This window comes from Meriones unguiculatus, chromosome 17 (genome assembly GCF_030254825.1).
Source record: "Meriones unguiculatus strain TT.TT164.6M chromosome 17, Bangor_MerUng_6.1, whole genome shotgun sequence".
NCBI lineage: Eukaryota > Metazoa > Chordata > Mammalia > Rodentia > Muridae > Meriones > Meriones unguiculatus.
The window spans coordinates 37,543,604-37,570,220 of NC_083364.1; the positions used below are offsets into that span (position 1 = coordinate 37,543,604).

The window sequence follows — 26,617 nt, forward strand, 5'->3', positions numbered from 1 at the left end:
CATTTCCTGGCACAGGGGTCCTTTTTCCTTTGTGTTGCTCAGAAACACCTGCCCTTCGCTTGGACTGTGGCTCTTGACTGCCAAGGTCAGCAGGAGAACAGGCTTATCTCGACCCTGGTCTAGAGTTAATATTAAGCCAGTGACCAGCTAGCCAGAAAAGCTCTACACACTCTATTAAAGTTACACAAGAACTCAGGGGCGCAGGCAGCCAGGGAGCGCCAAAGGGAAAAACCACAAGATCTGAGAGGGAGACAATGGCACTGAGGAGCCCAGAGAGAGAGCAGGCATAGGCTCACTGTCCTTCCCAAATCAGTGGAGGGAAAGCAGACGGGTTCTCTGTGGTTGAAAATACCGGACAATGGGCCTTGATTTACAAGAGAAAACTTTCTATTTCCTTGTGTGGCTTTATGCATGTACACACAGCACAAATGGATCCCCTCCCTCCTCTCAGTAGTCACTTCCTGGAGGGACTCGGAGAAAGCTAATCAGACTCCTATTCAGAAATCACCAGGAGTCTGGGGTTGAAGAGTTAAGAGGCAGGGCAGGTACGATTTGCTTGCAGTAGCCCCAGGCATGGTGTGAGGCCAGGAGAGAAAAGTATAAAATCTCTCCAGGAAGACTAACAAGAACCCACTCATGGACTCGTGAGCGCGTGTGAGCTGAGTAACTCCACTTACGCTCATAGCTGACGGAGGTCTGGCTTAGAGAGCTGGGAACCTGTGAAAACGTGCCACCTGGTCCCTACCACAACAAAGCATGGGAGCCAGGCAGGGGCTGGAAGGGAGAGGAGGACACCCAAACTAGGCTATAGCATCTCCCCCCTCCAGTGTTTTACACGTTATCTGTGCTACCATGGCAAGGCTGGGCTGGGGAGCACCGCTTGCCTAATTATCTCAATGGCCAGGAACCCTTTCCTCCAAAAAAAAAAAAAAAGGCATAATGATACCTTAGTCTTTGGGATCACCGGGAAGTAGGGATTATGAAAAGAGAGATTTGGATATAGACATAATATCACATCCAGAAGGAAGGCGGCGGCGCAGAAACACGAAGATGCCACCAACTAAGGAGGGAGGGTGGGAGTGGGTCCTCCCTCACAGTTGCTCAGGCCTCAGGCGGGTGAGGAGGAACTCTTGTCATTTAAGCCACCCAATGCACACAGCTCTGCTCCCGCGGCTCTTCCAAGGCAGTGTCCCTGGACACCTGGCCATTTTCCCTTGAGACTTGGTCCCCTTGACGAGGGACTGAAAACATGCTGTGTGATGTTTTAGAGCTCTGCCTTTTCACTGACCTAAAATCCAATCACTACGCAGACTTCTGTAAAAGACTGATCGCCTGGAGAAGAGCTGATTTTTCCCTCCTGGATTCCTCGCTCACCACACACCCTGCCGTGCCTCGGATGCTCACGCTCACATCAGAGGGACTGCGGCTCAGTCATAAGGAACTTTGTCTCTTTCTAATCCCCTTGGAATTCGGATCCTAGTTTGGCCCAGAGCTTTAGTTCCGCCTTATCACTGAACTTCTGCAATAGTTCTAGCTTGCAGATCTCTGAACTGGAGGGGCGTGCCCAGGGCTTCAAAGGGAAGGGTCTCTGTGGCCTGGCTCCTGCCTCTGTGTGTGTGTGTGTGTGTGTGTGTGTGTGTGTGTGTGTGTGTGTGTAGAAGCACTCGTAAGGGCTCACCTCAAAGCCCTGCAGGCGCCCCAGATTCATCATGTCATTGCAGCGCTTGGGAACAAGGCACATTAACTCCACTGCTTTCTGTTGGAAAAAGAATGCATCACTCAGGATGGGGGACCAGCATCAGGGAGGAAGCTCACAAAACTCGGGGCTGGAAAGAGGGACTTATCTCCCCCTAGTCCCTTTGTTCTCAGAGAGGGTGCGGTCCCTGCTGCCCACTCTCCGAGGACTGTGTGGGGTTCTTAGATAAGAGAGGCTGGCATTAGCACAGGGCCACCAAGTCAATAGTGACAACACACGGGGGAATGTTACCCAGCCCATCCTTTTTCCACCTCCGGCTTTCTCTGTATAGGGTTTCTCTGTATAGGCTTGGCTGTCCTGGACTCCCTTTGTAGACCAGGCTGGCCTCGAACTCAAGAATCCCCCTCCCTTCTATTTTCTTACTTTTCCATGTTGCCTTTGGAGTATCCAAGCAGCAGCTTGGCTTCACTGTGGAAACGCGGGAGGTTTTGACCTCAAATAACCTGCCAGAAATGGCTGCAACCTCTTTGGCTTAAAATAATCCCTATGGCAGCACAATAGTCACTAAGGGGGTAATCCTCAGGGTGTGTGGGGGAATGGAAATAGAATAATTTATGTGTTAGGGCCAAATGGCACCTGGAGCCAGGGACAAAGATGCATTTTGAATCTCTGCAATTTTACCAAGTGTCAAATGTCACTCTTCCCATATACCCAGCAAGAGCCACAAACGCCAGTGGACTAGGCTCTGGGTTGGATTCTTGAATTCTTAAAAACACTCTGTGCTCTGTAGCACTTGCCATTCCTCATGCTGCTGACGAAGAGGGGCGTGGCTTGGACCCTGGACCTCAGCTACTCGATATGGTCCCTAAGAACCAGCAAGCATTGCAAGCACAAACCTACCTCGATATCTGAACACTCCAAACCAGCCTTCTCACTGTATCGCAGGAAGTCCTAGCGAGGAAGGGCGTGGGAGGGGTGAATCAGATAATAAAATAGCCAGAGAGCCATTAAAAAAATAAATAAATAAAAAAAAATTATCATAAAAACGCAACAACACCCCAAAGACTTTCCTTCCCAGTGGAGGCGGGTCATGCTTTGTAGTGGCTGAGAAATGAAAGGATGAGTCACGTTACACATAAGGACATGGAGAAAGACTCCAGGAAATGGCAAATAAGCTGGAAGAAGGGAAGGAAGGGGTCCATGAGAAGACAGACAGGAGAAAGCAAAGTCAAGTCTTACTCTTCCACTTGACTTTGTTTTCTTGTTTCCAGAAAAGACAAAAAAAAAAAAAAAAAATCAGGTTGAGTGTTTAGAATCTAATTAGATCTTAGCGACTATGTAAGGTCTCCTGGGCCCCCTTCCCTTATCTGACATCCTGATCTTATATCCTTGCTATCGTCTAGGGCTTTGCTGTGGTTTGTTTGACATAGGGTCTCATTCCACAGCCCAGGCTGGCTACACACGCATGACCTTCTTGCCATAGAGTCCTGAATGCTAGGAGTAGAGATGAGTGGCGCCATGTTTGGCTTCTACTTTAGTTTTCAAAGGCACCGAGTCAGCGGCTGTAACAACATGAGAGAAGGAGCTCAGGGTAGAGGTATAATAGAGAGCAGCAGTTCTCAACCTGCGGGTCGTGACCCTGCTGGGGGGGAGGGTGGCATATAAGATATTTACATTACGACTTATAGCAAAATGACAGTTATGAAGTGGCAAAGAAATAATTTCATGGTGTGAGTGTGTGTGTGGGGGGTCAGCATAGCATGAGGAACTGTATTAAAAGGCTGCAGCCGTAGGAAGGGTGAGAATCACTTTATCTAAAGGTAGGGTCCTTGGCTCAGTTCCCCAAAGGAAAGATGAAAGAGCGAGATAGGTGTGGGGAATAAAAGGAATCAAAGAAAGAGAAGCAAGGAGCAAGCAACCCCAGGGCAGAAACAAGGGCCCTGCGAGCTATTCACGCACAGAGCTAAGTGAGTAGCAGCTTTGTAGCCCTGAAGGACAGTGTCACAGAGATGATCCCCAGCTCTGTGGCCACTGCTCCAGCCTGAGGAGATGCTTCTCCAGCCTGGCTCCCAGCTTCTCACCTTGAGTAGCAACTGATATTTTGTTATTCTCTGAATGGGCTTGATGAGGAAGTCGCTAAGGGTCAGCCTTTGATTGATCTCTTGTTTCACCTCCTGAAACACAAAGGTGCAAAGAGGTGAGCGGCTCACGGCTAGGCCCTGAAGAGTCAGGGTTCTTTCTAAAGGGTGGTATTGCCTCTTCCCCAACAGAAGCGAGCCTGCCAGGCTGGGGCATCCACACCTTTGGAAGTGCTGGACATAGGAATGATATTAGAAACGAAGGCTCCCAATGCTTGGGATGCTGTGCATGGACTGAGTTCAAAGGTGCGAGGGGTCAGCTGTGATGCTGGCTAGAGGCTGAGCTTGGGGCAGGCACTTGGCAATATTTCTAGGGGCAGGTAGGGAAGAGTTCTGGACACGATCTGCTCAGTGGTCACGTGAGAAGGACAAGGGCCTCCACAGACAGTCTGTGACGGAATCTTTCCACAAATGGAGGCTTCTCAGCAGAGCCACCTCAGCAACTCTTCAAGCAAAGGTGCATGTGGGGGATGGGCCTAAGAAGGTAACAGCCCCGTGGAGGCAGAGGCACCTGCTGATGGAGGATCTGGGGTATGTCTCAATGCAGCTGTCTCGGCCTGAGCATCTCACCCCCAAGGGAATGGCTCACCTCAAAGTAGGAGTCGTATTCAGCCACGATGTACTCGGAGCGTGGCTTGTTCTGGCAGTACCATACATAGATGTGCAGCTTCCGCTCCTGGGACAGAAGAAAATGGGACCATCAGGGACCTTGGCTTTCCGCTCACTCCCGCTGCCCCTAACCCCCTCCAGAGTCCAGGGCAGTTAAGGACAAGGAATGGGCCATGTTAAAGGATAAGGCAGGGCAGTGAAATGGCCAAATGTGGTAAAACGAAACGAAAAGAAACAAAACAAAAAACCAGAGTGCTGAGAGAGAGCAAATTCGAGAAGAATTGAATTTTAAAATGAGCGTGTTGGCACGGGGTGGGTGGGTGGGGGATGGGAGCGTGTTGGCACAGGGCAGGGGATGGGAGACAGCTGGACTGACACTCACATGTTTAATGAAGAGCTGGGCCAATCTGTCTTGCTCTTGGATACATTTTTCCAGTTCAGCCAGGAAAAAGCTAAATGGGGAGAGAAGGCGTCTTGAGGGGACACCGTCTCTCAGTGGTGACATAAATGATAGGAGTCTCCCCTCAAATACCCCACTCAGGTCAGACGAAAAGGGGTACATGCCCCACCCTGCGTACATGCACAGAACTCACTCTTTATGCCAGTCGTAAATCTGGTGGATGTTTCCAAACACAATCTTGTCCTTCCCTCGCATATCCTCAGGGACCCCCTTCTCTTCTATTCTCTTCATGAAGCCCTGTGTGGCGGAGGCGACGTTAGCAGCAGCCTTTACAGGCGGAGGTCTGGGCCATGCCCCATCCCTTAGCACCCATGTTAGTCCGCACGCTCTGTGTGGACCTGAAGATAGCGCTGTGGTGGTGTCTCCCACTCAGCTAGGCCCCACCACCCTCTACATGCATTAAAATATTCCAGGAGGGAAAACAGAATCCGCCTCCACATTCTGTATGAATTTGTAGCCTTTTTATTCTCATTTCGGCAAATTCCCAGAAAGCGGAATAGGTATAGCCATCAGGCTAGTGCACCTGGGCCCAGGTAAGGTCCAGATACACCCTACCTTGCCCTCTGCTTACCTCCACCACAATCCCCAGGTCCTTGACGTAGTCCTTCTCTGTCTGTACCAACTCATTCAGAACAAACCTGAGCGAGGGATAAGGACAGTGAGGCGCCTATTCATCCCTAAGCAAGAGATCCCATCCCTACCCTCCAAGACAAGACCTCAGATGATCAGTAAGCTCTGATCCTCCTGCCTTCCCCTCTTGAGCGCTGAGGTTTGAGACGTAGGCTACCACAGCCCATTACGCACAGTGCTGGGTGGGGATTGAACCCAGGACTTTGTATACGCAAAGGCAAGCACTCTGTGAACCAAGCCACACCCCATTCCCCCATCCCCTCTTGTAGAAACATAATGTAGAAACAACTGTAACTGCCTTTTTTTTTTTTTTTTTTTTTTTTTTTTGCAAAAGCCGAGTTATGAAAGCTTTGAGACCAAGGGATCAACACGAGACTTTTCTTTCTTTATTTTGGCTCCATTCTTATCTTAGCGAAAGAAGAAAGGCATTTGTGCGATAACTAGCCTTAAAAGGCTGCATCTGGGAGATGCAGATATAGAGCAAGGCTTCTATAACACACACTCGGCAGTTAATCGGGAAAAAGCAAAATCAAGCAAAATCCTCAGTCAGGGCCACAGACCTGGGGTTGGCTGCGGACATTCCACGTTCACACCTTTGAATATAGCATTTCCTCCCCCAATATGGGACTGATAACCAAGGGCATTTGCTTTCTTGGACTCTGTGAATTACTTCCATCTCTTCGAGCATTTATTATATACCCGTTACTCCATCCGGGCTTTCTCATGCTTATAATGAGGCGAGAGTTGTAAAATCCTATTATTTAAATCCTGAGAGAGATGGAAAGGCTCAGTGACCTGCCCAAGCCTGCAAAGTAAAGAGCAGTAAATGTCAAGGGTCCAGAGATTGTCTTTTTATAGTAGCCTACTGCCTAGGGAATGGCCTAGCCGGGCCTCCAGCATCCCCCAAGTCTCTATCCCACTCCCTCATTCAGTTCAGAGAGTCAAACACCGTACAGAAGACGCCATAGTTATGTGCGGGGCACAGAGGTCCTGTGTTCACAGGAGTCAGAAAGAGTTGTGCCCGGAGGCACACCAGCACTTGTTTTTTTGGCCCAAGTGACAGAAGGGGTAACATTCTGGGATGTCAAAGAGGACTTGTAAGTGTTACAACCCAGCAACTATTCTAAACCCAGGAAGCGATTCATCTGAAATGCTTGTCCCACACAGCACAGAGGAGCTACTGAATCCCGGGTCCGGGACCTCAGAGTATACGGAGGAGGCGAAGAACACACGCTTTATCAGTGTGCTCAGCGTTCCCAGCTGGCTCCCTCCCTCCAACACATGAGCATGTGTTTCAGGAACTGGCAAGGAAAGACAGAAGCCTTTAGACATATCTTTAGCATGGCCCAAGTTACTTCCTGGAAGAGAGCTGTAAGTGAAAACCCACAGGGGAGCGAGAGTGGGAATTCGGGGCTGAGATGGCCCTTTGGAGAGGAGGGCTGGTGCTCTGCTGCCAGGTAGCGAGCAGTATTTTTATCTTCAGTCGTTTGCTGACCAAGGGAGGCTGTCTCGGTTTTTGAGTTTCTAGAAAAGGCCCGGTAAAGTACCTGGGAAGATGAGACGTGATCAGAGAATTCTAGCTGGTGTGGTAGGGAGCACGCCTAGCCTCCTAGTACTTGAGAGCCAGGAGAATCAAGAGTTTGAGGACAGCCTGGGATATATAACAAGACTCCTTCAGAAGACAAACCAGAGCTAGGCTGGTATAGGCAGTACGTGATTAACTGCAAACCGGCTGAAAATAATGCAACTCTTTTTCATGTTCGATCCCTACAGTAAAAGTCACTCACAAAAGAAATGTTTTCCTTTGCTCTACTTGAAAAATCTTCCCGCTAACAAATGGGCTTTAGATTAGTTACTTTTCTTTTTGTTATGACAAAATACTTGACAAGAGCAACTGACAAATAAAGGAAGGCTCTACTTTGGCTCATGGTTTAAGCGGGTACACTCGGCCTTGGTGGGGAGGGCACAGCGGGGAGGGCACAGCGGGGAGAAGGGGAAGCAGCTGGGCACATTGTATCCGTAAAGATCAATGCTGATGTTTAGCTTAGTCGTTCCCCCATGGGACGATGCCACGCACGCTCAGGGCTGGTCTTCCCAGACATACCCAGAGTTGTGTTTCCCAGGGGATTCAGTCAGGTTAACAGTGAGGGTGAGCCATCTTGTACCTGCCCTCTTTGACACTGGTAGGGTATGGGTGGCCTTCCGCGGGGAGCTGTGAGCTAGGGCACGGAGCGTGCCTCTGCTGAGATCCTTCTCCTCCTGGTGAGGTCCTTACCTCTTCCTGCTCTCTGTGCACGGCCGGAACCACTTCAAACCACAGCGCGGCCTTACCGGAGCTTGGTTCTCTTCATTCCGCTCTATTTTTCTTTCCTCTCCAGATTCCAACCTACTACTTAATTTATTTTGTTTGTCTGATTTCTCCCATTAGAATGTAAACCTTGCACGGGTGAAGACTTTCGGTTGTTGCTGTTGTTTGTCTTATCCCGTTGGTGGGACAGATGTGCTCAGCAAGCATCTGGTGAGTGATGAGTGGCTGAAGCTTCAGGGCGGCAAGCCCACTGTCAGCCTCTCCCTCCTTCTGTACAAATCACACTTGTTTTCCTCTTCTCTCCAAGTGGCTCTCGTTTAACTCGTGGGTGTCCTCCTGCCATCGCCTGACTGAGCCTCCAGGGTCCACACCTCTGCTTCTAGCCTCTTACAACTGAACACCAATGCACCTGCCCTTTCATGTCCGCCATGAAGTAGAGCAGGCTAGAGAGAGGACATAAACAGTAAGAGACATTCAACAGGTCAGTTTTCAAGAGAGTTCAGGATGTGGAAAGTGGAGGGTTTGCTGAGAGGCCGATGAGAGGAGTCAGTTTTCAAGAGAGTTCAGGATGCGGTAAGTGGAGGGTTTGATGAGAATCCAATGCGACAAGTGGCTGGCTAAGAAGCAACAAATGTTTCTGCCTTGTTATAACAAAATCAAACGATAACCTCATTTGGATAATGACAAGTGCTGTTAAGGTCCATTCAGTCAGAGTGACAGCCGAAGAGACTGGCTTTTCCAAGAACCACCTGTCACCTCACAGATGGCTTCCTTGACATAAGCCGTGCTTCATCTTGACAAAGGTCTAGGAGCCAGTTCTAATCCCCCAATTCCAACTAGTGTAACAACCACAGGAGAAGCTAGGGAAGGGCCTGTGCTGTGCAAGGCCCAGGAAACTTCACTTAGGAGATGACAGCGCATTCACATAATTCCTGGGGTCCTTCTGGCCTGACCCTCAAGAAGTTCTGGGGGTAAACACAGGTGTTAGTTTACGTGACACTCACTCCTCTCCAGTATGTGGTGACAGCCCTGCTTTGATACAGGCTCTTGCTATGCTGTTACCACTTTTGCTTCCAAGGAGACAAAGCCCAGAATGTTTACTTTGTCTATCTGCCAGCAGCCAAAGGACTTGGCCTCAGTTATTTCTGCTCGTTTTTATGTTTGTGGCCTGGATAAAGAGCGACAGATGTAATAGAGAGCAGAAGACAAACAATAAGACGAGACCCTTCACATCTGTCTAGCCCACTCTGAGATCAACCTCACACACCGACAACCTCACACACCGAGTTACTGGAGCTTGCCTCCACAGGAAGGAAAGGAGAAAAATTGAGTTCTGGAGGAGTTGCAGCTCTATTTTGCTGATGTCTGGTGTGGTCTTCACTATCTCAAACACCAGGACACTGACTTCCCATCGAGGTAGAGAGCTCAAATCTTACAGAGCATGTGGGTTTTTGCAAGATGCGAACTGCATCTTTCAAATTTGTAGGTTTTCTTGTTCTTGCACAATAAAACCTACAAATGGATGTGAGATTAAAGACCTGGGAGAAGAAGCAAAAATGGGCCCCACCTAGCAGCACGGCCTCTCCTATGCTTCTTTTGCCCACATTCGGGGAGCATCACTTCACACATCTCCACTGGACCTCTGCCACATCCAGGGACTCTGGTGCTGCAGACCCAGGGTAACCATCCACCTATTCTCTGAATTCTATTGTCTTCATCTTTTTTTTTTTTAGCATGTTTTACAGCTGTATTAGATCTTGGTTATAACCGTGTTTTGTCAGTGACAGCTACATCACAGAATATTCCCTCAGACCAAAGCTTCACGAAGGCGGTGCCAAAGTGGCCTATTGATGGTCAGTGTTGCACTGTACAGGCCTGGCCATTCTCCCTTAGAAAGGATGAGAGTGACAGACTGACAGCACGGGGCTGCCCGTCTAATCCCCCGCCCCTGGCTACTGTCCAGCACACAGGATAGGGTGGTGGGGCCACTTACATCCTGCCTCTCAGAGCCTTGGCTTTCTGTTCTTCTTCCAGGTTTCTAGGCGGTGTGGGAGGGGTCATGGCCTCATTCAGGCAGCCGGTAGGGTCCTTCAAACTCCCCCGGTAAGAGCCTCCTTCCAGAGTCTAAAAAGAGAAAGAGAAACAGCCTCAGAGTGAGCACCGGAAAGTTATTTTTGCAAGCCCTGTTGTCTTCCCAGCCTAGCCGCAGGCAATATGAAAGCCAGGAGCGAAGGCTGTTCTCTCTGAACCACTGGAGCCTTCCACCACCTTCCTACAGCCGGGAGAGGCTGTCTACAATCGGGCCACACCAGGCTTCCGCATGACCAGGGCACACCAGAGACCCATGTGATCAGAGCACACTGGGCATCCATGTGTTACCAACTGCCCAGACACAATGAAATTGTCATGGTGACTTATCTCTGGGAGAGGGTTCCAGCAGGAAAGAGAGCAAACCACTGCGATTCTATTCCAAATAAGGCATTGGGAAGAGAAACAGTTGTAGGACCACTTCGTGCAAATTGATAAGCAAAGGGAAGTGACAGGCCTACGAGGTGGAAAGCATACTTTGTTATATTAACTGCAAGGATTGGGAAGAAGACTCTGACAGCCAACAGATGGAGCCTTTTCTAAAAGCATCTTTGTTAATGTTATTTACCAAGGGCCCTCTCTCACGAATCCTTATTTCCATTAATTAAAGTGCCACATAAGGGGCTTACTTACTCGACAAGAGTTAAGTAAGTGGATTAATACAGTGATCTAGAAGCAGCCGAGAAGAGGAGCCTGACATCTGACCCCAGATCTGATGAACACAGAGAGCTCTCGTGGACCTGAAACTGTCCCCTGTAACGCTGGATTTTCACATCAGATCTCAGACCCTTTTAGCAAATTTCTAAGGGACAGGAATAAGACTTGTACAAGCTCCAGGCAATGTTCAGAGTGCTCCACAGTGGTGAGTGTCTCTCCATGGCTGGCACTTGGGATAGTAATATATTTTACTTGGGATAGTAAAATATTGTTACACACTCAAGTTGTAACTGGTAGTGTAACACACTCGAGTTGTAACTGGCAGTTAGTAACATACTCTTTGGGGCCAAACTAACATTTTAATGTGTCAAGTTGATTGGCTTAATGTATGTTTAGGGTACCAGTTAGGTCTTTTTCAAATTAATTTTTTGACAGATGCATATGTACCTGCAATGAATTTTAGCTCTTTTCACCCCCTGTTACACTGTCTCATCCCCATCCCCTCTCCAGCTGAAACCCTTCTTTCCCAACAAGTTTGCCTCCCATTTTCTCTAATCTCTCCATGTGACTCATAAATGAATGAATGAATGAATGAATAGGGCTGCTTCATGAGCATAGGTGGGAGGTTATTTACTTGGGTATGAACAACTCATCAGTGGCTACACCACTGAAGAACGTGACATCCCTCCCAAGTAACTGTTAATAGTTTTGGGGGAGCAGGGTTCAGGAGGCCTTTCCTGCTTCATGATGAAACGTTCCTGGGTCCAGTCTTGTACAGGTCTTGATGGATGATCATGGCTGCTTTGAGTTCCCGGTGCAAGAGCTATGCCATGTCCAGGAGACGATGTTCTGCAACATTCCACCCCATCTTCCAGCCCTTGCATTCTTTCCCACCCCTCTTTTCCCTGAGCCTGAGAGCCAGGCTGTATGCAATACAAGTACCCGGGGGATCAATCAGTAGATGCAATGAGAGAAACAGTAATCCTAGAGATCAAGGTCAGGGTGGGTATCCACAGCACAAGCATGAAAGATGAACGTTAACTACCCAGGGCGCCTGACGATGCCAGCCCCTTCGAAGGAAAGACTTCATTTAGCAGTCTTTGGAAACACCAGTCCTAAGACATAAGTAATGAACATCAAAGGTATCGACACCGAGGTAGTAGAGCTAAAGGCTGGGCCCTAGTCTTAAACAGTCCGCACCTGAGAACATCCAACACTAACTCTTAGCTGCTGTATTTCAACAGAAGCCAAACAGTGGCAGTAAATAACATTCCAGAGAAATGAAACAAAGTAAAATGTGGTATCCGACAGGAGAAAAGACGGAGACTAGTAAGACTTGGATCTTCAGAACTTAATGTTTCACAGTGACATCAGCCTTCTCCCGCAGTCCCTAAATTATCAACTGTGCCAAGGGTCAAGCACGGATCCGTCGCCAGCACTAGAATTAAAAGTACAGACGCTGTCTTCCAGCTTGAGAGAGACAACTGCTTTCCACTTGACATAAAGGTGTTTACAGAACAAGTGATCAACTGTGGAAGCTGTTCTATCCAGAGCAGCAGTATAGGCTAAAAATAAAGGAAGGTCGAGAAGGGTTTAGCTACATTTATAGATGCAGGATCTGTAACCTGCTATTAAGGAAATTAGAATGTCTGGTGCCGAGGCTCGGCAAAGCCAGTGGACAGGCAGCTTTCCAGTGCGTGCCCCTGGTGCCGTCACCAGACGGGCTCCAGCACAGATGGACCCAGCTGGTGATGGATCTGATTAGTACTTTTTACTTCCCATCTCTCCCCACTGTCCTGTGGTGGCCTTTGTTCTGTGGCCTGTAGGCTGATGGGAAGGTGAATGTTGGACCCAGCGAGCAACCTATATCACTGCCTCCAGGGTGCATGGCACAAGCAGCTTGGCTTGGTCCAATCTGTCTGCAGGGTGAAGGGCCTTTGAAAAGTCCAAAGTGTCGTGTGGGAAAAATCTGCCTTTCTCTCTTGATCTTGTACGCGCAAAGCAACCGGGTTATCGCTTGGGGAGGACTCTGGGACAGAGTCAGAAAAGTGACACAGTGAGAAGAAAATTAAGCGCCGGGCTAAGCTCTTAGGCTGGGCAGCCTGCCTGGAATGATGGAGCGGACTCTCTTATTTTAAGTCATTCCAGAGTGACCCTCTAGGAGGGCTTAGCTGCCTGTGCTGGAGCTGGATATAGGGATCAAGCTAACGGCAACCTGGGTGACCTGACATCAGTGTTGTCCCCAGGAGGAAAGAGACAGTGAAGTGGTTGTCAGTCTGTCTCCACAGTAAAGACTTCTGTCCCACCTGTGGTTCAGGGATGAAATATCCAGCAGGTCAAAGGAAAAGCGAACAAGGAAGGAGCACTGCAAGTCCCTGTAGCCAGTCCGTTTCTTTGCAGAAATGCAAAGGAGATTCAAATAGGTGGCGCACTGTAGAGGAAGGCCACTGTGCTGGTGAAGTGAGCGCATTTCTTAGTCCCTGGGTTTTGGGACACATGCCCATAAAATGCTCTCCCTAGAAGGTTCCTTTCTTTCTCCCTGCACATCATTACACAGCATTGTAATTAAGGACGATCTGTATATGAAAAATCGAGCATCTACTATATTATATGCTGAATACTCGGGGATGTTGGAGAAATAAGAGTCTCAGGCTCCCTAATCTAACCCACACTGGGCGTTTGGACAGGACAAACGTGTAGGGCGACAGAAGGGGCAGCTGGCTCTGTAGTGGGAGGGTGAGGGAAATGAAAGACTTTCTGGGAAAGGCAAAGGTGAGTGAAACTATCTCTGGTGTCCTGAGGGACTGGATCAGGACTGGATGCCCAGCTCCCTCATAAAACGGCTTTGTGTTTCCATATAACCTCTGTTCATCCTCCTAGATAGTTAACATATTTCTACATTATTTACAGCATGGACTAGAACGTAAATGCTATGGAATGATTGTTATGCTGTCTTGCTTAGGGAACAAGCAAGAAAAAGTCAATTATTTGTTCAGTGCAGATGCAATTTCTCCCCAAAGATTTTTTTTTGCTCTGTGGTTGGGTGAATCCACAGAAAAGAAATCCAGGGACGTGAAGGACTGGCTATTTTGAGATTTAAAAAAGAAAAAATATATATATCACTGGATATAGAACATTCCTGGTAGGAACTGCACTGTGAGAAAGGTCACGGAGTGAAGCCACATTGGACCTGGTGCAGGTAGAACTAGATGCGTGAGGATCTGGACTGGCAGAAGATGATGCTGATGAGTGTGGTACATGTGTGTATGTGGGAGGGGATGGGTGCTAGTGAGCAGGACTGGGTGCTAGTGAGTATGGTGTATATGTGTGTGTGCTTGGGAGTAGGGGTAGAGTTAGTGAGCTAGTGAGCCGTATAGTCAAAAAACCGAGGTGTGGGATTTCCAGGCGAGCGATATTGCAGGTTGGGTTTTAGCTTTTTGTTGGAATTCTAAACTTTCCTGTTCTGATCCCCAGGAACCCTTGCCAGAAGGGTAAGGCCGGACGGCCCAGCTTCTGAAAACGTGTACCTGCAGGCTGGATATGGTGGGGCCATTGCTTTATTTCCTCTAGATTCTGAACTTCTGCTAACTCGGCGGGGCTGCTGACCAACCAAGTTGAGGGATGTAAAGGGACAGTAAAACACAGACACAAACGTAACCTTGCCTGAGCCACACTCTGCCACAAGGCTGCCCCTGAGAGGTGAGGGATCTCCAAGCAGAATGGCCAGAGGGTAGAAGCCTCCCCGGTGGAGGCTAAACAAGTGCGGCCTCTGGCCAGCCTCATTTCCCTGGAGGTGGGGTGTGTGTGTGTGTGTGTGTGTGTGTGTGTGTGTGTGTGTGTGTATTATCAGGAAGCATCTCCTGGGCCATCAGCTGCAAGTAAACCGCTTGGGTATGCCACCTACGGGTACCGAGAGGGGCCTTCTTCCTGGAGGCTCAGTCCCGTGTCCCAGGCAGGTGGCAGAGCCCCAGGAGCTCCAGGCCATAGTAAATAGAGGAGATTCTTAAATGGCCAGGGAGCTATGGCTCCTTAGACTTGAAGAATAAGCTCAAACGGTATCATTTATTAAACTATTTCCCTAGAACATCACCCTTCACGTACCACCAATCTCCTGGCTGCCGAGTACTGAGTTTCCACATGCCCACAGTAGGTCATGGAAGCGGGAGACAACACAGTTCTTTTGATCGCTCCAAGAGCTAACATCTGTAAGCGCCTGCTTATCAGCGTGTGAAACATGGCCACACCCATGCAATCATCTTTACTCTCTTCAGATTAGATTCAGGCCAACAGATTCATCATCGCCATCAGGAGGGGCCAAACAGATCAAGTCACTTTCCAGAGCAGACAGGGCACTTCTCTAGGACTAAACCTGGGCCTTCCAGTGGCTCGCATACCTGCTACCAGTTACAAGAGCCACGGCTGCTGGAGAATGAAAGGTCTTATCAAGACTCACATGGGGGAAGCAGAGAAAGTGTTTGGTTCTGGCTCAGAGTTTAAGACGGGACCCAGGAAAAGCGGGTTAGTTCTGCTGGGGCAGGTGTGGGTGTCCTCTCCTGGTAAATAAATACACAGGCTGAAATAGGCCAGTAAGAAGTCTGAAGGGCTCATGGTGCCTGGGACATACCAGGGAGCTCTCTGGGGATTTGACCTGCACTGGAGGCAAGCCCGCAAATCCTACTTTCATTCTCTCATAGCAGCTTTTGGGCAGCGGAAGTGGAACCATGCTGCAGTCATGACCAACATACTACACTGGGACAGCTCTGGGACCTAAGACTTGGGGGAAATCTCATACCTCCTCGAGCTAGGGAGCCAAATAAATTCCAAGTGCAGGATTTGATGCCATTGCTTGAACAATCAGTAGAGAAAGCAGACAGGCTCTGAACTAAAATCCTGGCATATTGGAAACCCCTGTCAAATGGAGTCAGACTCTTAGTTGGAAAAGAACTCCGTTCTTTCTGCCTCATGCCGCAGTAACAGCCCCTCCAGGTCCGGGTTCTGTCCTCTACAGCAAGTGTTAGGCCAGCCATCCGTTCCCGCAACAGGGCAGACAGCCTTCCTCACGTGTCTCTCCCCAGACTTGATCTCAGTGTCTTCACCTTTCATTCAAATAACACAGAGCACAGGGGTACTGCCTACCTCCTCCAGGGCCCCTCCAGGTCTGTGGAGAACACCCTAGAGGACTGCATTTGGAATTAAAAGATTACTCACACGTAGCTCAGGAAGGTGTGGCTGCATGGCTGGGAGTGCTAGGACACCTTTGGCTCTGGACCTGCACTCTGAACTTTGACCAGACAGGTCTGGGACGCTGTCGTCCGAATAAACACTGAACCTTGATCGGACAAGTCTGTGACACCGCTTTGGTGGCTTCTCTGCTGCTGTGCTCCATCAAACAAGCCCCAGAACTTTTGATGAGCTCTTCGCCTTCTCTCTTTGATACAGACAGCTAATGAGGAGTAAGCAGGAATACATCTTGGAGGTAACAATGCAACTTGGTGTTCTCAAACATGGTTGAACTAGCCCTCGCTTACTGTTGCTATGTGACTACACCACAGTGGGATGGGAAGGAAAGAAGGAGAAAAGAAGAAGAATCAAATTTTGGTGAGGAAATTCTGAGAAACCAAACCACTGCTCCCTCACTCTTTTCTTAATATGGGTTTGGTTTCTTACGTTATGCCAAAGAAATCTCCGTGATTGCGGGCTCCATGTAGCTCTTCAGGGAGTAATTATTGGTGGGAGAAGTTAACGCTCTTCCTATGGTAAATTCACCACAGAAAGGGCGTTTATTCAGTAGCCATTTATTGAGAGGGCGATACTCCCTTTTCTCTGGGACACTGTTTCACTCAGACGCACTGACCACATAAACCAGGCACCAACAGTGAGGTCAGCAATGGTAAGAATAAGGGTAAAGGTCACCCCAAATAGAAGCAAATCCGGATCTTTGGAAACAAGTGTTCATGAAGAACTTATTAAAGGACTACTATCTATTAATGCAAGAAAAAAAAAATAATATTGCCTCAAATAACTTGCGAGCAGGCGAGACAAGTCACAGCGTTCAGCCATCTGAAGGACAGCAGAGCTGCCTCTCACAGCATGAAGCTTTGGAACTGCAGTGGGACTTCAGGGGAAATCTGGGCAGGTCTGGCAAGGGAGGCCTTTGTGAGGGATGAGATTGAGAGGGACCCCTGAAAGACTACTGCGCATTAGATAAGCAAAGAGAGGGGGAACGTTCCAGAGAAATGGGGGTGATAGGAACAAACACTTGAAAGAAGAAAAATAAGCCTGTGACATTGTAAAGCCAATGTAGTGCCCCCCCAAAAAAAACCCCAAAACCCAGGGAGGGCAGGGAAAGAAGGCAGGAAAGTGGACAGCCTCCAAGCACTAGCCTTCCTACCAAAACCGCCATCTACAACCACCATCTGTGCTCTAGACTGAATCATCCGGCAGCTTGCTCCAGTTCCCCACCAAGTGGAGGGGCGTTAATGGTGGAAGAGCAGAGACCCAGCTGAGTGAGTGGCGTGGACACCAGAGGACGCCAGGAAGATGCTTGAATCACCGTCCTATTGCTTACGCTTATAAAAACATGGGGCCAGAGGGACAGCCCCATCCGGGTGAGCTGCCTGGGGAGCAGCATGATTGTCACACCCATCCTGAGCCAGCTCAGGCTAATGACCCCTCCCCCCTTCTCGTACTGTAACTGGCCCATAAGACAGTCACAGGCTAGACCAGGTGTTAGCGGCCCTGTTAGTGTTTGTGTACCCCCCTGTGAGAGGGACGCGTTTTGGCTCTCTTACTTTCTTGTGGCAAGGTCACTCAGAACTCCTTTACAGTCAGTGGTCAAATTTCTAAGACCCGGTAAACTAGAAAGTCTCTAAACGAAATTGCCTGGTTCTTTAAAAAGCCCGATCCGTCCTCTGTCTCCGCAGCACATGACACTGGCTTCGGGGCTAACCCGAAACACGGCTGTCAGCGGCTGAGTGCCACGTGTATACCATGTGTCTTAGGACCATTTGGTCAGCTCAGTGAGGTGTATTTGCAAACTTCTCACCTTCCGTTCACCTCCCATCCCTAAAAGGCCTTACTGCCTCCCCAGGCTGATCCCCACATAAAATTGAAAAGGCCCCTGGGGCGGATGTTTTGGAAAGCACCATCGCATGAAATTGGAATAAGTGAAATAAGGACGTGCGTGGCTGGCTGATGTGAGGTCCTGGGAGCCACGTGCAGGTGAGAGGCAACACAGAACGGCCTCCAGGACGGGCCACTTACCAGCTTGCTTTTGACCAACTTTTCTATTGCACTGACAAGGTCTGCAGCAGTTGGTACTTCAGTGGAAGCCTGCCGGGCTGCTAGCAAAGAGGAGGACTGCAAGACATCGGACAGCAAAGGAAAAGCAGATTAGCAAGAAGCGAGGAATGGCAGTTAGGAAGCAGAGCAGACAGTCCAAAGCTTGCGGCAGGCCAGGAGGGCACAGCTTTGTGTTTACAGAACAGAGACGACAGAGGGAGATGGGGGTGGATAGTGGAGCAGAGGTAGGCCTGCATATCCCTTGTGAGGAGTTCTGGTCAGTGACAAAGTAAGGCCGGGCCTGGTTCTCCTCAGAGGCTGAGGGGAGGGGGTCACTGGATCCCCAGGAAACCCACAGGCAAGGGCTATGCCTACTGATAGCAGAGCAGAGGGAGCTGCTTTGAGGGAGATCAGCCTTTTGTGGGAGCCTGTTGCTCTTCTGTGGTCTGGAAGGCACCAACAATTCCAGACTCAAATGTGTGTGAAGGAGATAAAGCCCTTGCTCTGCTAGACCCTTAGCTCTAGATTGTCGCTGCGTCTCAAGCGGGCTTGATACCTTTCCCCTATCTTCTCCTTCTCTTTCCTTCTCATTTCTACCCCCACCCCCCTTCTGCACTGGCGCTGGGAAGGCTCCCAAATGTAAGGACTAAAAGTTGTATATCCCACGCTGGGGCTCCCTGAGACTACCCTGCTCACAGCAAAGGGAGGGTCCATGACAGGCCTCTCTGTGCCTTTCCCCTGGACGGGTGGCAGGGCTTTGAGCAGTGGCTGTTTGCATAATGGCTGAGTATCTCTCCCGCACACTGAAGGAGTCTTTATTAGTCCACTTGCTTTTTCCTTCTCCCATCGTCCTGGGGGGAAGCTGGGGGAGAGGCCTGTGTGCCTCTGGGCCTGTGTATCAGGGCTGAGGGCAGTGGTGTTCCCAGGCTGGAACAGGAGGAGAATGAAGAAAGAAAGAGCAATGTCTTGGGTTTGGCCAGGCATCACTCAATCCCTTTAGGTAAGGGAAGAGTTTAAAAAAGGACTTGTAAGTCTCTGCTCCTAAGATTGGGGGAGATCAAATGAATGCAATGGAGAAGGATATAATTTGTCTTTCCTCTTTGGGGAGAATGTAGGAAAAATTTCTTAGTTTGGAAAACCAAGCTAGCCTCTTTGATTTTCGGTCATCTTACTCCTGGGAACTCATTTAAGGGTCAGATGTCAGAGGGACAGATGACGGATCTACAAATTTTCTTCAGGGGTTATTACTCAGAGGCACAAAGACCGGAAACACCTTAGGCTGTCCCACATAGGGCCGGTCATGACAATTATGGAGCATAAAGTCAGTAAAATATCCTCTGGCTACAGTCATACGGGCAAAACTACTAAGACTCTACAAAGCGGGAAGAGGGAAAGCATGGAATGTGCTATGCCCATAGCGTAAGTGGGAAACATCCATGCACGTGAGCAAAGGACAGACGGCACGGAGAACAAGGGAGTCTCACATTAAACGGATGAACTTTAAGTTCAAGTTCCTGCCAGGGCTGGTGCGGCACACCTGGAATTTTGACACTCAGTGGGCAGAGGCAGAAGGATTGAAGCCGGCCAGGCCAGCCAGGGCTCGTGGGACTCTGATTCCAAACATCAAAACTGTTTTAATAGGTTCAGCTGTACTTGCTAGAGGCACTGAGACTTAGTCCAACCCCAAATATCTCAACAAAAACCAAGTAGACAGAATCAAGCAAGTCTTGAAATCGCAGTCTGGGGAAAGCGGATGTGTCTAAGATGGGGTGGCTGCCATGCGCTACCTCCAATTAAGAAAAGGGCCACCTAGATGCCTGCGGTAAATCAGGCATCGATGCTCTCTCCCTTAAAAATTATCCAGGGACCACCTAACATCCCTTCACCCACAACAGGACCAGGAGAGTGCTCATGACCTTTCTGTTTTATGCAGGCAGGAACCTGGGAACTCTACCTGCCCCTGACTAGTACTGTTCATAGGACATTTGACAAGGGGGGGTGGGGAAGCCAGCAGGCTAGTTCTCATAAAGGTGAAGGGCAGTCATCTCCGCCTCTGGGAATCCCTTTGGACACACTGTCCAAATGCTTCTGTTCCTCCACCCCCCACCCCCCCCCCCCAACGGCCCAGAGTCAACTGGCCCTAGAAACTGCCCCAGCATCTCTGTAGAAAGGCATACAACTGTAAGCTTCCTAGGTTGAGTACCATGGCAGGCAGCCATATCTCTATCCCTGGCTGTTCCTCTAGCCTACACAGAGGAAGACCACCTTGAACATTTACTATGGTTAACAACCAAGCGCAGAGCAGACAGAATCAAAATCAGAAATGCTGGGACATCCATCAACAGGGACTATGAAGCCTGGCACCCATACATGCTTGGCCTCCCCACTCAAAGGAGGCTTCCCCGGTGCAGGGCACAGGGCAGTCAGAGCCAGAGACAGCCAGGCAAGCTGCTGCCACCACCCCAGAACAACACTCCGGAAGGTGATGGCAAGTGCTAGAACTTCCAACTACAATGACTGGAGTGACAAGGACAAGCCACTCTGCAAGAAGGCAAGAAAAATCCAGTGGAGCACAGGCCTGGCTGTGAGGAGAGCAAGGAGACACCACACAATAAATATCTCCAGTTGGGCATGGTAGCACATGCCTTTAAATCCCAGCATTAGGGAGACAGAGGCAAGAGGGTCTCTGTGAGTCAGGGGCCAGCCTGGTCTGTATAGCGAGTTTCTGGCCAGGCCAGGCTACACGGTGAGACCTTGTGTCAAAATAAGCAAAGCAGCCCCATGGTGCAGGTCAGTCGACACCACCGCAGTCAAGCCTCTGTCTGCTCAGGAACAAGGAGAATGACCTGACCACCGGGGCATTTGGGGCACAGTGGACATGGAGCTTTCCAACACCAGCGAGCAGAGCATTTTACAAAACAAAGGGCTGTACATGGTCATTTGGCATGCTTTGCTTTTCCACGCTTGACAACAGCCCTTCCACTAAGCTTAACTATCCCCCGTGCCGAATGGCTCGGAAGAAACCGTGATGAGACCTTTAGAGCCAGAGGCAGAAGACAACTAAAACACAGGCTGGACGTCAGGCATTAAACAATGATTGCCTCCTGGAGCCATCAAAGGTTCCTTTTAGCGACGAGCCGTTCCTTGCAGGGTCTGCCGCCTGCAAGCACAGAGCCACAGGGCCCTTGATCAGGAGTATCCGCTTCCAGGAAGACTCCTGCTTTAACCAGTCTCTGCGCATCCCTACACTGCCCAGAACAAGGCCAAGCCTCCACGACCGTGGGGGAGGACCCCTGCTAACCGACAGCATGTGTGTCACCGGGGGTTCACGGAAAGCACGGATGGGGAGGGCAGCACTGCTCCCCCCTCAGGGAGAGAAATCTCAGTGGGGGTCCTACCATCTCATCCTGGGTCGGGTCGTTGTCAAAGATCTTCATGGGTGGAGGGAGTGGGGTGTGTGACTCTTCATCTGGCTCATCTTCACCCCAACCCTTCTTGCTCTTCTAGAACAAAAGAACATCATTAGGGACTGCTGCACCAACAAAAGACGCCAATAATTCAGGACCTGACATTAAAAAAAAAAAAAATCTCAAGAAGAAATACTCAAAAAGGGAGGAAGTTGGAGAACTTTTTTTTTTTTTTGCAGAGTTTTAAAATTATTATTATTTATTACAATTTATTCAATTTGTGTCCCGGCTGTGGCCCCCTCCCTTGTCTCCTCCCAATCCCACCCTTCCTCCCTCTTCTCCCCGATGCCCCTCTCCTAGTCCACTGATGGGGGAGGTCCTTCTCCCCTTCTATCTGACCCTAGCCTATCAGGTCTCATCAGGACTGGTTGCATTGTCCTCCTCTGTGGACTGGCAAGGCTGCACCCTCCAGAAGAAGGTGATCAGAGAGCCTACCACTGAGTTCATGACAGAGAAAGTCCCTGCTCCCCTTACTAGGGATCCCACTTGGAGACTGAGTCTATGGGCTACATCTGAGCTGGGGTTTTAGGTCCTCCCCATGCATTGTCTTTGGTTGGGGTATCATTCTCTTCAGGGGCCCTAGGGCTCAGTTTTTATGGCTCTGTTGGTCTCCTTTTGGAGTGTTGGAAGACTTTTAAACCACATTTTCCCTCACTTCCCAACCCTGACTCCCCCTGTGCTACCCCACGAGGGTCTAGGCTGGCCTTGAACTCATGGTTCTTATGTCAACATTCTGGATACTTAGGGATTACAGGGCTGTATGTGCCATCATGACAGGCCTAACTTCAAATTTTTCTTAAGGACTAAATTACTATCCAAATCTCATCAGGGTTCTGTGCCATTTCCAACTTGAGAAATGACAGAATTACAAGACAGAGTCTGGTTGTGCATCGGAAAGACATTCTTAGCATCACCAGTGATCAGTTAATTATGCAGATAAAACAGGTGTTTTATTCGCCAAGCCAAAATGCATCCCCTATATTTTTATTACAGAATCTCAGCTCTCCAAGAACTCTAGAGATCACCCAGCCTAACTTCTTGGCTAAAACCCAGTTCTCTGAGTTCTCTGTGACTAATGGGAGGTCGGAAGGTCTCGTGGAGGCCCATTACATCATCACCGGCTGTCTCTAACATCCCTTACTGGGCGGAAGCCTTGTCCACTGTGACATCCATGTGTTTGCTCTGCACAACTATTTGTTGGAGATAAGATCCCACTGTGCTTAGGCAAACCCTGGCTTGCCTAATACTCAATGTGTAGAATGAGATGGCTTCACAGAGATCGGCCCTCTGCCTCTGGAGGGCTGGGGCTAAAGGATGCACCACCATGCCTGACACCTGCAGCATCCTTTACGGGTGACATTACTCAAAACACTTGACTGCAGCTCAGCCTCTGGTTTTTCAGAGTGATAGTGTCGGGACTTGCATTCTTACTCTATATCATCTTCAGCAGAGGCAGGGGGCCAACGACCTCCTTTCTAGCCAGGACCCTATCTGTGGAATCTGGCAAATCCTTGTTCCTGTCTACTTGATAGTCTCAGTGCCTGTCAGTCTGTGAACGGAAGGCAAATCACAGCAGTCAAGACTCAAGAATGCAGAACTCAAGATGACGGACTCCTAAGAGACGGCAGACCGCTTGGTTATGTGACTGTGGGGAAAGCGTGTCAGAGGTCTCCTGTGGCAGAAGTGAGCGGGCCCTGGTACGCACCTCATCAGCGCTGTCTCCCTGAGGGGTCGTCTCATCCCCAGGCTTGGGGGATCCCAGGTCGAAGCTCTTCCGCCCATCACGTACTTTTTTCTGCTTTTTGATGTTTCCATCCGCTTTCCCACTGTTGAGCCGGCGCACGGGGCTGGTCAGCCACTTTTTAAGGGTGTTGGTGGAGCGCTTGGGACCAGGAGAGCTGTGGATGGAGTTTAAGGAGTGCTGAGACTGTAGGTTGGCCACGGACTCGGACTTGCCTCCATTTTCACTGGCGGAATGAGAGTATGAATCTGAGGAAGACAGACAGATAGGAGCCTCATGTCAGATGCTATTAAAGTAGGCTCTCAGACTGTTGGGAAAGACAGCTTCCCCTTCAGGAAGATAGGTAGTGGGCCAACTGTGGACCCCAGGCAAGAGAACAGCAGTAACAGTTGACACTGATTTAAATGTTCACATGTGAGAGGCCATTCTAGGTTTCATATTCTGATGGGAAATACAATAGACCGTGACAACACAAAAGAAGGAAAATGTAAAGTATCATAGGTAATGGGAAGAGCTAGGCTAAAAAAAATGAGGTTGGGCTGGGTAGCGGGGCTGCACGCCTTTAATCCCAGCACTCGGGAGCCAGAGGCAGGTGGATCTCTGAGAGTTTGAGGCCAGCCTGGTCTACAGAGTGAGTTCTAGGACAGCCAGGGCTGCACAGAGAAACCGTGTCTGGAAAAACCAAATAATAACGATGATGACAAGAATGATAATGGGAAATGCAGTGAGTAGGATGTGGGGTATGGCAGGGTGACATCAGCGCAGTGAGCAAGGGGGGCGGCGTTAGAGTGGAGGTCAGCGGAGCAAAAGGGACTGGACCACCAGAACTGGGTGGCTAATCTTATGACACCTTTGTTTTTACCCATGAGGAAAACTCTCAGAAGATGGATGCCATCTATCACGCATACTAAAAGGTCATCCTTATGTCTAACTGTGGACAGTGGAAACAGATTGCTTAGGAGGCCACTGTATCCCTTTCGGCTGAGGGATGCTGGTGGCCACGAGAAGGGATCAGATTCTGAACGTCTGTTTTGACAGTAGAACAAGCAGAGCTTTCTGACCATGTGTGGCGTATGAGCGAGAAGAGTCAGAATAACTCGGGTGTTGCCCAGAACAACCATTAGGGTAAAGTTTTTGAGGTGGGGCAGAGTATGGGAAGAGCGGCTTTGAGGGTGGACTCAAAGGGGGTCAGCTGTAGCCTTCAAGTCTGAAGCTGGCGGGGTGGGGTGGGGAGAAGGTACTGTGGAGCTAGAGGTGACTGAGGGTCGTCACAGTGAAGAGAGGTCCTGGAAGCCGTGAGTGAAAACACCAAGGGGCTCGGGTGTGGGGAAGGGAGATGTTCGGAAACTCGGCGAGAAGCAGGGGGATGAGGAGGCCAAAAACTAAATAAATAAAAATTTAGAAAGAGAGGCGGGAGGAAACGAGAGCAGTAGCTGACGGGGAGGTTGCGTGAGGAAGGGTGTTTGCACGGAGGAAGATCTCCAGATGTTATAGGTCAAGAGTAGGGACCAAAGAATTGAGCCGTAAACTTAGTTACAGAGACGTCACTGGTGACTTTGCAAGAAAGCAGCTGGAGTGTGACGGAGGGGCGAGCTTGATTACACGGAGAGGCAGAGAATGGGCGAGAGGAAGGCAACTGAGAGCGAGGAGAACTTTTTTGTTTTGTTTTAAAGGGACAATGATTGGAGATCAAGGGAGTTTGTTCTGTTCTTTCAAAGGGGAGAAATCAGCACATTGTCTGGAAGTTGTTAGGCCATTTGTCCACTATCTCGGCGCTTTAATGAACTTGGAATAGCCTAAGCATCTTATTTAGTTCTCTGACAACAGGCATGGGGGTGGAGGGGGTGGGGGGTGGGGGTGAGTGGGCGGGGGTGTCTTATTATCTTTATTTCACGGAAGAGGAAATTGCCAGTTTAGAGAGGTCAATCAATTTGCCCAAGGACATACAGCTCCTCGGGACAGGGTGAGATCAGTATGCCATTCAGCCAGACTTGAGCCATAAACCACGCTACCCCGCCCTTCATGCCTGTCCATGCCCGGTGACTACAGGCAAAGCAAACCCAGGGAAGCCACGCTATTGGCGTGGGACAGCCAGAGAAAGCAGAGCACAGGAGAAGCAAGACAAACCTCATTTAATTCCTCCGGTTCCTGACGTCTGCTCATCTATGAGGGGACCAGCATTAATGTACAGAGTTTAGCCTGTAAAATACCTGACTGGTGCAAGGACAAGATTTTAAAGCCTGTTTTGGGTGCTCTGGTTTCCACTGTTTGGTGATGCTGTTTTTGGTTCTATTCATGAGATAACTAGGGTCCCTACGTCAACATTTTGACACTCCAGTCAAGTGCAAGCAAGAATTACTAACCCCAGTAACAACATCTCAGGGGATGTAGGAGAGGGTGAGCGTTCTAAAAATATAAGACACGGGCTGCATTTTCACTGACCCCTTGTCTAGCTAGACACACATCCACACGTACAAGAGCAGAGAGAAGTGGGGAGGGAGAGAAAAGAGCAGAACAGCAAGACAGAGCATAGATGATAAAGATATTTTCACAAGGCAGTGTGTGATTAACTGCCAGCAGGCCGGTATGGACAGACTCTCCCGATCAGTGAGCAGAGGTCAGGGGAGGGTCAGAACTGTGTAGGCTGGAAAGGTTTAAGGGGATGAGATGTTTTGGGGGGAGGGGATGTTCCCAAAGGGTAGGATAGCAAGACCAAATGTGCAGTCAGGGGAATGTAAAATAAGTTATCCTGTCTAATGCATATCCTTTGTAGGGAATCAAACCAATGTGGGGGTGGAGAGGGAGAGGAGGGAGGAGGAGAGAAACTGGAGGAAGGAAGGAAACATTTGTGACGATATTAGATAATAAACTGGAATATGAACTTTATTATGAGATTCTAGTGAGAAATGACATGACAGAAAAAGGGTAGAGTTTGTTTTCCAGATCAATCTGCCAACTCTGTCTGTCTTGAGAAGAAGGGATTGGAATCCAGATGGTCCTATGAGGCCTGTGCCCAGGCTAGGGCATATGATACTGTTAATGTTTGGGAGACAAACTAAAGGTGAGCATGTTGTGAATGCTCATGACTCCTGCAGTCCTAAGACAGCTGCTCTCCACCCCAGCCTCATGGCTCTAGGTTTGCATACCGGTATTTAAACCAGGCAGACGCCTGGGTATGGAAATGGAGCTCTTGTGGCTGGCTTTTCACACCTCCTCGGAGGCTTAATAACATTTTCCTGTGTTTTCCTCTCTGCCCTAGACTTGGACAAGAGATCTCATCTAGCCTAGGAAACCCTCAAGCTTAGATAAAGCCACTAGAGAAAAGAGAATCCTGAAATAAAGTTAACAAACGCATTCGCCAAGAGAGAGCGGTCCCCGGCATCTCCCAGGGGCCGATACCCTGAGCTCCATGCTGGGGCTGGCTGGGCCTTGGTCCTGCTGGGGCCTTTCTCAGAGACGGTTAGGGCTTTGTGCATACTTTGAAAAGCAACAGCAGAAGATCTGTGTTTAAAAGCACAAACAAGGAGCTCCTAAAATCCCCC

At 49.4% G+C, this 26,617-nt stretch overlaps 1 protein-coding gene across 29 annotated transcripts in view; it reads right to left on the minus strand.

Moving 5' to 3' along the window:
* Positions 1 to 26,617, minus strand: part of Kalrn (kalirin RhoGEF kinase) — a 582,551-nt gene that overhangs the window by 47,385 nt on the left and 508,549 nt on the right. For 19 of the 29 annotated variants that reach the window (XM_060370291.1, XM_060370285.1, XM_060370295.1 and 16 more), the window contains 11 exons: positions 23,040 to 23,323; positions 21,266 to 21,370; positions 17,850 to 17,945; positions 9,835 to 9,965; positions 5,475 to 5,541; positions 5,037 to 5,140; positions 4,826 to 4,895; positions 4,424 to 4,510; positions 3,778 to 3,870; positions 2,597 to 2,647; positions 1,679 to 1,756 (listed from right to left, as the gene is read on the minus strand). In XM_060370291.1, coding sequence (XP_060226274.1) covers positions 1,679 to 1,756; positions 2,597 to 2,647; positions 3,778 to 3,870; positions 4,424 to 4,510; positions 4,826 to 4,895; positions 5,037 to 5,140; positions 5,475 to 5,541; positions 9,835 to 9,965; positions 17,850 to 17,945; positions 21,266 to 21,370; positions 23,040 to 23,323 — 1,166 coding nt within the window. The remainder of the gene's footprint in view (positions 1 to 1,678; positions 1,757 to 2,596; positions 2,648 to 3,777; positions 3,871 to 4,423; positions 4,511 to 4,825; positions 4,896 to 5,036; positions 5,141 to 5,474; positions 5,542 to 9,834; positions 9,966 to 17,849; positions 17,946 to 21,265; positions 21,371 to 23,039; positions 23,324 to 26,617) is intronic. The other 10 variants (XM_060370286.1, XM_060370284.1, XM_060370303.1 and 7 more) reach the window with 3 other exon arrangements.